Source organism: Helianthus annuus, chromosome 10 (genome assembly GCF_002127325.2).
Source record: "Helianthus annuus cultivar XRQ/B chromosome 10, HanXRQr2.0-SUNRISE, whole genome shotgun sequence".
Taxonomy (NCBI): domain Eukaryota; kingdom Viridiplantae; phylum Streptophyta; class Magnoliopsida; order Asterales; family Asteraceae; genus Helianthus; species Helianthus annuus.
In genome coordinates, this window is record NC_035442.2 from 118,970,495 (window position 1) to 118,982,616 (window position 12,122).

The 12,122-nt window shown below is 37.0% G+C and overlaps 1 protein-coding gene across 1 annotated transcript; it reads right to left on the reverse strand.

Moving 5' to 3' along the window:
- Nucleotides 1–7,953: 7,953 nt before the first annotated feature.
- Nucleotides 7,954–10,962, reverse strand: LOC110885193 (probable protein phosphatase 2C 10). The gene is made up of 6 exons (XM_022132883.2): nt 10,689–10,962; nt 10,431–10,484; nt 9,157–9,396; nt 8,676–8,952; nt 8,421–8,575; nt 7,954–8,344 (listed from the first exon to the last, which is right to left on the reverse strand). Exons 2-6 carry the CDS (start codon nt 10,461–10,463, stop codon nt 8,204–8,206), a joined length of 846 nt encoding a protein of 281 aa, XP_021988575.1. The 5' UTR covers nt 10,464–10,484; nt 10,689–10,962; the 3' UTR covers nt 7,954–8,203.
- Between the last annotated feature and the right edge of the window lie 1,160 nt (nt 10,963–12,122).

A 12,122-nucleotide genomic window follows, 5' to 3' on the forward strand; every position in this document is an offset into this window, starting at 1 on the left:
TGAAATGTTGGAATTAAAGAAACAGTTAGATGAATTACTAAGTAAAGGGTTTATACGACCAAGTTCCTCTCCATGGGGAGCTCCAGTATTGTTTGTAAAGAAGAAGGACGGATCAATGAGAATGTGTATCGACTATAGGGAATTAAACAAGGTTACAATTAAGAATCGATACCCATTACCTAGGATTGATGATCTTTTTGATTAGTTGCAAGGAGCTAGATATTTTTCCAAAATAGATTTGCACTCCGGATATCATCAATTAAAGGTACAGGAAGAAAACATACCTAAAACTGCTTTCAGAACTAGGTATGGACATTACGAGTTTACAGTCATGCCCTTTGGATTAACAAATGCTCCAGCAGCGTTTATGGACATGATGAATAGAATCTGTAAACCGTATTTGGATAAATTTGTAATCGTTTTCATCGACGATATACTTATTTACTCCAAAAGTCAGGAGGAACATTGTGAGCACCTGCATGCACTCTTAACTCTATTAAGAAAGGAAAAGCTTTACGCCAAATTCTCGAAGTGTTAATTTTTGCTCCAAGAAATGCAATTTCTTGGACACATGGTGAGTCACGAAGGTATTCACGTAGATCCCTCCAAGATAGAAGCGATCACCAAATGGAAGGCCCCACAATCGGCTACGGAAGTTAGAAGTTTTCTAGGATTGGCTGGATACTATAAACGCTTTATTAAAGATTTTTCTAAGATAGCAGTTCCATTAACTAAGCTAACCTGTAGAGCCGTAAAATTTGAATGGGGACCTAGACAAGAAGAGGCCTTTAGGATTTTAAAACAAAAATTAACAAATGCCCCAATCTTAGCATTACCAGATGGAACAGAAGATTTTGAGGTCTATTGCGATGCTTCTATGTTAGGATTAGGATGTGTGTTAATGCAACGCAAAAAGGTAATTGCGTATGCCTCAAGGCAATTGAAAAAGCACGAGGAAAACTACACGACTCATGACTTAGAATTAGAATTAGGAGCGGTAATTTTTGCCCTTAAGATTTGGAGACATTATCTGTATGGAAGTAAGTTTACTGTCTATACGGATCATAAAAGTTTAAGGTACATATTTGGGCAAAAAGAACTGAACATGAGACAAAGAAGATGGATGGAAATTCTAAGCAATTACGACTGTGATATTCAATATCACGAAGGAAAGGCAAATGTAGTTGCAGATGCCCTAAGTCGTAAGTATCATGAAAAACAAAAACAAATTCGTGCTCTTAGATTAAATCTACAGTTAGATTTAATGGAACAATTAAAGAATATTCAAATCACAGCAATCAAGGATGATGCTGAAGGAATGAAAGGACGAATAAAAGAATTGGAGCAAGGAACTGATGGAATTTGGAGATTCCATAAGCAAAGAATTTGGGTACCTAAGCAAGGAGATTTAAGAAATAGGATTTTAGAAGAAGCCCATAAATCTAGATATACCATGCATCCTGGAAATAATAAGATGTACCAAGATTTAAGAAATAATTTCTGGTGGATATGTATGAAAAAGGATATAGCTAGTTATGTATCTAAGTGTCTTATTTGTTCACAAGTTAAGGCAGAACACAAGAAACCTTCAGGGTTACTTCAACAGTTAGAGATGCCTGTTTGGAAATGGGAACTGATAACTATGGATTTTGTTACTAAGTTACCCAAAACCCGAAAAGGTAATGATGCGATTTGGGTAATTGTGGATCGATTAACCAAGTCAGCTCATTTCCTACCCATGAAAGAAACTTTCAGCATGGAAAGATTAGCAAAATTTTACGTAAATGAAATAGTATCCCTACATGGAGTTCCACTCTCTATTGTATCGGATAGGGATAGTCGTTTCACTTCACACTTCTAGACAAGTTTCCAAAAAACCATGGGTACTCGATTAAATTTAAGTACAGCTTACCATCCCCAAACAGACGGACAAAGTGAAATAACCATTCAAACTTTGGAAGACATGCTTAGGGCATGTGTAATAGATTTTGGTGGAAACTGGGATGATCATTTACCTTTAATTGAATTCTCCTATAACAATAGTTATCATGCAAGCATTGAAGCTGCCCCATTCGAAGCACTGTATGGACGCAAGTGTAGAACTCCAGTTTGTTGGGCAGAAATAGGAGAAAGTCAATTATCAGGACCTGAGATTGTGCAAGAGACCACCGACAAGATAACGCAAATCAAAGAAAGACTAAAGACAGCCCGAGATCACCAGAAGAGTTATGCAGACAATCGCCGCAAGCCGCTAGAGTTTCAAGTCGGAGACAAGGTACTTTTGAAAGTTTCTCCTTGGAAAGGAGTAGTACGATTTGGAAAGAAAGGAAAGCAAAGCCCAAGGTACATAGGACCATTTCAAGTAATCCAGCGAATAGGACCAGTTGCTTACCGTTTACAACTACCAGAAGAGCTAGCTAGAGTACATGATGTATTTCATATATCCAACCTCAAGAAATGTCTATCTGACGAATCCTGGTAGTACCTCTCCAAGATGTGCAAATAAATGAAAAGTTGAAGTTTGTTGAAAAACCACTTCAAATAGAAGATAGAAAGATTAAGTTTCTCAAACACAAGCGACTGGTGCTAGTTAAGGTCAAGTGGAATTCAAAGAGAGGACCTGAATATACTTGGGAGCTAGAATCAGAGAAGAAGCGCAAATATCCACACTTATTTCAATAAATCTCGAGGACGAGATTTTAATTAAGGTGGGGAGGATGTAAGGACCTTCAAAAATGTCCCTAATCTATCCATACGTGAAAACCCGGACCCCTAAAACCCCAACCAGCTTGAAAAATCAAGAAAACAAGAAAAAATGAGTTTTAGGCGGGCCGCGTAAGGGATAGCTTAACCTTACGCGGGCCGCTACAACTTATTGATCAAACCGGATAAGTTTTAGGAGTCCAGGCGAGCCGCGTAAAGGTTAAACTTGTCTTTACGCGGGCCGCGTCAACTTGACATTTATCCGGATAAGCATCCGGGCCACGTATAACCCATCTGGCAACCCTAGGCCCATGACCCATCAAGCCTACGCCTAGACTAGGCGGCCACGCGGGCCACGTAAAGTTTCTCTTATGTTTTACGCGGGCCGCGAGAACACCAATTTCAGGCTATAAATAGCCTAGCTCAGGGGCTTTCATTCTGTGTCGACGAAACTTTTCGTAAACGAAGTTATACTGTCCAAAAATTATAATTTCATATAGTGAGGTGCTGCCACAATACCGGGTAATAACTCGATCGCTGCTACGATTAAATATCCGATCGATTGAAACTATCCAATGGATGTTTAAGTGCTGCCAGCATTAGGGTTATACTTTGTCATTCGTCGTTAATTCGATGGATGTTTAGTATGACACTTTCTCATTCGTTGTGAGGGTTGTATTTCGTGAGTTATCGTAAATGCTGTATTAGTTACTAACCTGGTTCGTGTGCATTGTTGTTTAAACTAGGTTATTCGGCTTATCAGTAGGCAAAACCCTGCCCGTATAAACTTGCAAAGTGAGTCATTTCTCTTTTTATCAATTATATTTTTCAATACTCCAAATTATTTTCCAAAGTTATAATTACAGGGATTAAGTCGTGGTTATCTTGAATCACTGGCTAGTGGGGTATTGTGCACATTACTAATTTTCTCACAATTAGGTTAATAAGCCCTAACACAGGTTAGGCAAATAAGTCCTAGCAGTGATAATCGTCACTACTTGGGGAAGGACCCAATAGTGGCATGACCATCGTCACCAAGAGGTGACACCGGCGCCAGATAAAAATAAGATAATGCCATTGTAATCGCTCTTATGCTGTAATTTATAACTATGTGTCATTTTATCCAAATGAATGATTCACTCGGTATTTCCCCGCTGACAAAAATATTTTACAACATGTTTTCAGGTGACCTACTGTGAATCAAGTACAAGTGCTACGGAGCACTCCCAAGCTTGAAATAGTGGCTCAAGTAAATAAATAAATAAATAAACATGTTTTTGTAAAATAAGGGAATTCCTATGAGATTTCCTCTACTGTAAATTACGGGGTTTATCCCGCATTATTAAATAAATAATACTCGGGCATTTTCAAGTTTAAACGATCCTGTTAAGACTTCCGCTGAAAAAAATGAATACCACGGGTTTCTGTCCCGCGGCTCCTGGACCGGGTCAAACCGGGCACGGGGGTCGTGACACCTTTGGACTTAACGAAATTGAGTATTGGGCTCACTAAATGTCTAAACCTAATGCCAATGAGCTAATAACTAAAATAAACTATAAAAATAGTTTGTAAGTGGGCCTATGTTGGTGTTTGTATGGGTATACCCTATTAATTTATGTTTTTACACATACATATCGGTTTTTTTAGAATACCGTGCCCTTCGAAATATCAGGCCCTGGCCGGTGGTCCTCCCCGCCCACCCTCAGGGTCGGCCATTCTCTTTACATATTTAGGAAATTGTAGTAACCGTACCATGTACAAATCCTAACATAAATAACTTATAATACAACATATGTAATTAAACTGATTCAAACTATAGTCTTCAACAAGAACTTTAACCGCGTCTTCTTGTATGGTTCGTTGTACACTCCATTGTGTAGGCTTCAACGAGGTCTTGAACCAAGTCTTCTTGTACAATACTTTCCTACAAAAGGAACAAACTAGTGTTGACGGTTATGGCTGAGGCATGTGTACATCTCCCTTAAAACAGATTGCGCGCCTTTACTAAAGACGACGCGTCTGTCTCCCAGGATACAATAGCCGAGGCTGTCTGTACTGCCGAAAATGGCCACACGTCTGAGGTTACACCGGATAAAATTATAGTGTTAGAACTAATGGAAAAATAATGATACGTAGGTGTTGAAATCGAATAGAAAAAACTTATCTCTCTAAGTAGCCAACACATGGGTCTTCAAGTATTTCTTCTTTTCCAAGAACTCTCCAAGTATTCACGTATTTTCCTTGTATCCTCTCTTGTATTTTTCTAGCCTCGTCAAGTTAGACACATAGCCTTTTTATAATACAAGAGACATGAGGTGGAGAAGAGTCTCACTTAATTAGAGATTTTATTAGAGACAAACTCTAATAAAAATAAAAACTAATAAATTGACATAAAAACTCTACTTAAGAGTTTTTCTCTCATACGAAGAGTCTAGTAAATAATTATAATTTCACTAAATTAATATCCATTCACAGTATCTAAATTTCCAACATTAGATTCATTTTCCACATTAAAAAACCTTCCACTCAAACTCTTTTCTTTGAACGGCCGACAAAAATTATTTTATTCATTGTAGCAAGATGCTACCACCATACATACAGTAAGTCAATACCAATGCATTTAAAAGATTACATAAATTACTTATCCACCAACATTGAATCTACTCCAATCTTCCCATATTAATGTCGCCATCTTAGCCTGGTTCTTCACCCATAAGTACGCCATTGTTTTAATTTCGTCTAGACTCTTTGTAAAATTCGGCACTGTTTGTTCGAACACGACCTCGTTCCTCGTCTTCCATATACTCCAAAATGTTACCAACATAACCGCATACAACGCCTTTTTCTTCCTGCTTGAGCCAGAGCTGATCTCGTGTAACGTGAGTAAATCCTTTATGTTGAACGCAATGATCGGAGGAATCATACACCAACCCGCGATATTCTGCCATATCATTTGTGCAAATTGACATGAAACAAAAATATGATCACTAGTCTCATCGTAATTTCCACATAGTATACTCCTAGCTGCTAAAGCACACTTAGTTGGCAGGCGTTCCATTTCCGCCCTCATGCTACGATTCCAACCTTTTTTGGGACCCAATTATTCCATTCAAATACTCTATCTGGACGCACGCGGTTAACCGTTCCCAGTATCTTCTTTATACTTGCGACATTAAAGTTACCAGACCCCTCATACTTCCAATACCACTTATCAGTTCCGAAAGTCATAGCCATCCCACCAATCAAGCCCATAAGTTGCTGCAATTGGATATTTTCTTTATTACCTAGAACCGAACAGGCCCAGGCCCACCGAAACTCCAAACCTGACTCGCTAATCCCCATTCGGTCATGCACCATACAATCTTTATGTTTTTCAACTTTAAATAAGTCTGGGAATTTTAAATAAAACGGAACCGGATGAGCCCAACTATCTAACCAGAAAGAAAGGTTTTTACCGTTTGCCAGAAGCTGATGAAGCATTATTCAGATCAATACCGGCGTCTAGTAATAAATTCCGAATACTAGAGATATTTTTCCAAGGCCCGGCGATAGATACTTTTGTTGGAATATCTTTCCATCCTCTTGAATTGTGATGAATTGCCCAAACTACACGTCTCCACAATCCCTCTTTTTCCGTTTTAAACCTCCACCACCATTTTGCCAACATCGCTAAATTTGCATCCCTTAGTGAGCCGAAACCCAACCCCCCATATTCGACCGGAGCAATAGTTTTATCCCATGCTACCCAATTCATTCTATCTTTTTCTTCCGACCCTCCCCAGAAGAACACCCTTCTGATTCTATCTAGTGATTCCAAGACTTTTATTGGCGCTTTAAATAATGAAAAGTAATATGTAGGTAGGGAATTCAATACTGATTTAATTAGTATTATCCGTCCTCCATATGATAATGTTTTTGCTTTCCATAATGAAAGCCTACTCTTAAATATGTCTATCACTGACTTCCAATTTTTAACAAGATTCATATTAGCACCAACTGATAGACCAAGATGTTTGAAAGGAAACGTACCTTTTTTACACTTCAACATATTTTCCATATCTTGTACCTCCTGATCATTCACCCCGATCCCGTAAATACTACACTTCGCCAAATTTACTCTTAAGCCCGGAACCAAATAGAAACATCTCAATAACTGCCTTAGATTATAAATGTTTGACTCTGACCACTCACCAACAAACATTACGTCATCAGCATACATCAGATGAGATAATGACGGGCCTTCATTAGAAAACTTTATACCATTAAACTGACCCACCGAAGCGGCTTTCTTCATAATTCCAGACAATGCTTCCATTATTATAACAAACAAAAAGGGTGACAACGGATCACCCTGACGCAGCCCACGAGAACAATCGAATTCCCTAGTCGGTGACCCATTAACCAAAACCGAAGCTCTTGCAGAGTATAGTGTTGCCATTATCCATGCACGCCATCTACTTGGGAAATTCATTTGAGCCATAATTGAATTTAGAAACGACCAATTAACCGAATCATAAGCCTTATTGATATCTACTTTGAAGTACATCCCCCTCCGTTTAGTCTTCTATAACCAACTCAATACTTCGTTAAGCACTAGTGGTCCACCCATGATATTTCTTCTAGCCAGAAACGCCGATTGTTGTTCCGAAATCAAATTCCCCAATACCCCTTTTAGCCTATTCACTCAAACTGCACAAGCTTTGTTCGAGGTAAATTCTAAGTTATAGAGTTTAGGTTATTTATGTGCATCTATATAAAAACAACCATATCTGGTAAGTCCCACATATAGCAAGCTATTAATAGGGTATGGAGAGGGTAAAATGTAGGCAAATCTTATCTCTATCCTGGCCTCTTAGGAATAAAGAGACTCCCTCCAGAGAGACCCTGACTCCAAAATAGACAACAGACAAATGAATAGAGCAAAAGATGAATCAATAGACGGCTTAAATACAAGAGATTCACCCTCTGTAAAGTCTACCTAAAGTGTAGGAGAAATCTAAGCCCATAAGACAAAGCTACCCTCCCCTAAAAGCCTTTCACCTTAATCATACGTCTCTACAAACTCCTATCCTGAATCCTACTCTCAGAAATGTGCAACTCTATCAAATCCTGCCTAATCCACTAATCTCAAATTAACTTAGCCTTCCTCTACTCATGTCCTCCCTTCTATAGTTCAATGTGCCTGCCTCTATATGTATTACTATATTAATTAATATAGTAGTAGCACATATCTAAAACATACTCTACAAGTGATAAAAGAAACTTTTGTAGTTTTATTTACACGCCCCATAACTATTCATTTAGATTACAACCAACCAACCAACCAAAACCAAAAGTAACCAAAAGTAACATATATAAATCTAGCCAGTTCAAGATATTAAAAAATAAAAAAAAACACAACCCCCACATTTCGATATCCTTAACGGTAACAAACCATAATTACATCTTTACTAGACATACTCTTCCTAAAAGACTTCTTTATGGGGTTTCGGTTTCGGTTTCACCACTTGAATCGCACAACGATGCAAGAGATATCATCCTTGCTTTCTCGATTCAGTGCTTCAACGGCTAGTTGCTTGGCCGCCTTTTTCGGGTCCTTGATCTTTATCGCGATGTCCACTGCCTCTTGGTTAGTCATAACCTGGATCAACAAGTTAAAGTCAAAGACATGTAGGGTCAAGGTTGTTAACTTCATAAAGTAAAGTTTTGTTTTTCACCTTCCACAGACCGTCACTTGCGAGAATGAGAATCTCGGTGTTTGCGTCGATATCTGAGTTTGCTATATCCGGATCACAGCGGACATGACTCTTGAGATTCTTGTCTCCAAAAGCACGCGAAACGGCCAGCTGTCCGTTCACTCTTGCCACATCTCCTATACATCATTCAACAAATTATGGAATTATTTACAATTGATTAAATGGAAACATGTCATATAGGTCGAACGAGTCAAATTTACGATCTAAAAAGATCACCTGGCATGTTTGAGACGAAACCTCCTCGATTTTCAATACTGCCCCTCTCGTTATTGGGCTCATGATCAGTACTCATCTGGATAGCTTGTCCCCTCTTAGAAAGAACCGCACGGGAATCTCCAACATTTGCCACCCATAACTTACGACCGTCGATGACGATAGCGGTAACTGCAGTGGACCCACCTCTTCCAAGGTCGGGATCATGAGAAAGAATCGCTTGGTCGGTTCTTTCATAGGCTTTCGAAATTGATCGGTGTGGATCCTTCAGAAACTCACCCTGCCATGTCACTAGTTAAACATCTTGTACAAAAAACAAAAATTAAAAAAAAGAAATCCAAAAGAATGTTTGGTGCGCGTGTAGATAGCTATAACTTATAACGAGATACTGAATAATCAGAATCAAATAAAAGGACACACATAAATATTTATTAAGTGGTATTCACGATTATTATTACGTTGTTTAAAGTACTGTAAGGCTCACCTCCTTGATGATATTAGGGAACAAATGCTTTTGAAGATACACAGGCACCTCATCGCCCAGATGCCCGTCGTAAATAGCGAAAAGCCCGAGCTCACGTCCACGATGAGAGATGAATTTGGACACATGGTAGTCTTCCATCGGATGATTAGCCTTCCCTTTAACAAGGCTGAAACCGTATTTCACTGACCCATGATGGCCTTGCCCCTTGCCTGACCCTTCCGATGCTTCACCATGATAAAGCTGAAGTCGACAACAAAAGAAACTTAATTTAGTTCATGGTAGCGCGTATCGCATAAACACGCAAGTCAACATGCACGAGTCAATACTTGAACATGCAAGACACGCACATAGATCGTTACCTGATTGCGTACTACAAATAAAATCACCTTTATGTTTCCAAACGCGGCCAATAGAGGGTTAAATTATGAAACGAAGATTACATTAAAAGTTTTCTTTGACCGTGATGGTTAAACAACATTAATCATGGTAACAATAAAGTGAAAAAAAAAATCAGCTACTTAATTTGCTAAAAATAAAAAAAATAGATCAGTTCAAATCAAAGCCTTGCTCACTGGCTATAACAATCTTGGAAGTCAACTGTTGACTTTTAACAACGATTCCAGCGACCAAAATGGCAAGCACAATCAATACATTTAATCACTTATGAAATAAGTTTTGAGATGAAAAATTATCAACATCCTGTTCAAAATGCATTAGGATACTCGAATGATCACAAAACGAAAAAAAAAAACATAACTTGCTTTGAAAACTAGTCAACTTTGACCACGACTGACCATGACCGTAAAACGACAACACGAATGATCTCATTAACTAAGAAACACGCCGGAATTGCGGCGAAACGATCAAGAACACCAACGAGAGAATCTGTAACGAGATTCTAACGTCCGAATAAACCAAATTTTGAACAACTCATACTTCAAAGAGATATACACATGTGTTCATAAATCATAATCCCACAATGCCATACATCCAACAATTCCACTTTGAAATTTAAAATCTCAAAAAAATGATCAAAACAAAATTGAAGTATATATTACTTGTTCATATGAAAAAAAAAAAAAAACAAGATAATAACATAACACAAAATAATTTTAATTAAAAGGGTGGAAACCCCTTTACATAAAAAAGATAATGAATTTCAATTCCCTAAGTCAATTTACATATGTTTAAATTCAAACATTTTTTTTTTTAAAATTCAAACAACAAACATGAAATCAAATGCATATACATAAAAAGAGATGAACAATCCTCACCTTGGAAAGAGAATTGGAGAACAAATTACCCATTTTACCCTTCAAATTCACAGCCTGCAGAAAAGTCACAAACAAAACATACCAAACAAGTCACGAAAAAAAAATAATAATAATAATAACAAAAAAACAGTGAATTTTATGATCATCAACCAAACCCATCATCCATATCAACAAACCCACCAAACCCATGAACAAAAACACAATCTTTAAAACATTTCTTGGAAAATTAAGAAATGGGTATGTTGAATTTGAACTCACCGATCGATAACACTCTCAAACATCACACACACAAGGTGTATTTGGGGCTACTGAAATAGATACATATGTGTGAACTTAGGCTATTTATAACCGCTAAAGAGGGGTTCTTTGCTCTTCAATTTTTGCTAAGGGCTTCCTCAGCCTCGCTGACGATCCCCCTTATTTTGACTTTTTCTTCTAATTTATGACTTTAGAGAGAGAGAGAGAGGAGAGAGAGAGAGAGAGAGAGAGGAGTTCCAGCTGTATTTACATAATATTTTTTTTCATTCTTTAACTCCATATTTTATGATCTTTAATGAGGTTTTTATGTGCTTTTGTAAGACTCACAAAAGTACATGATAATAAACATGATTTAAGTCACCTGATGTCTGAGGAACCTCCTAAAAGAATTTTCTGGTCAGCTTAAATCAACCTTGATTTCCTAAAAGTTTACCCTTTTTAATTATTATTATTATTATTTTTTTTGAACGGCATTATTATTATTTTTTAAGTTCATGTTAAACAACACTCTTTAAAACGGGTTTAATGAGTTTATTAATATCATGCTTTTCTCATGTCTTCACATTCATTTTATATAGTGTATAGGCTTATAACCTTGGTATACGAGTGTAGAGCCCTCGTGTATCGATGTATAATTCTTGAATACCCGTATACGATCGTTTACCTATTGTATATATATGAGCGTATAGTACTTAAATCGGTTTTTTATTGGTAAACAGATGTGTTTGAACTTTAATTACTATTAACTCATTAAAAATGTTATATTTATTATCACTTTAATTCTTTTATATTTTAATTAGTATTAACTCTATAGAAACTCTAAAACCAAATAAATCAAAAGTGTGAATGTTGATATTGTTTCTAACAATAAAACCAACAAAAAAAAAAAACTATTCAATGTATGTTAATATTTAGCTGGATTTTTTATATCATTTATATTTATACTTATATTAAATGCGGTTTAAGACTTTAAGTAAATCATTTATATTTATACTTATATTAAATGCGGTTTAAGACTTTAAGTAAAGGTTAGACCACATTTAATTTCTTTGATAAGTTCATTCATTCAATAAATTTAATTATTTTAAGGCTCCCTGTTTTCTTATATAACCCCTCCTTAAAACGTATGACATTAAATGATTCATACCATTTTTAATTTTTAATTTAGTTATTAATCTTTATATATTAAATATGAATTTAATGATTGGTATCATGGAATATTTTGAATTTAGATTACGAAGTTCTTGGAAATGATTTCAGTCCAGCTGGTTGATGTATTAGAAATGATGGGGGAAGGACTCAGGTTTGACTCTTGATCCCACCCGAGTTTTCTACTATAGTGTATTTACTCCAATGGGTCGGCTCTTGTGGAGGGTGCAACTCCTGTCATGTGGCAGGAGGCTGGAAATTTTCTCGAGGACAACGTAACGCCCC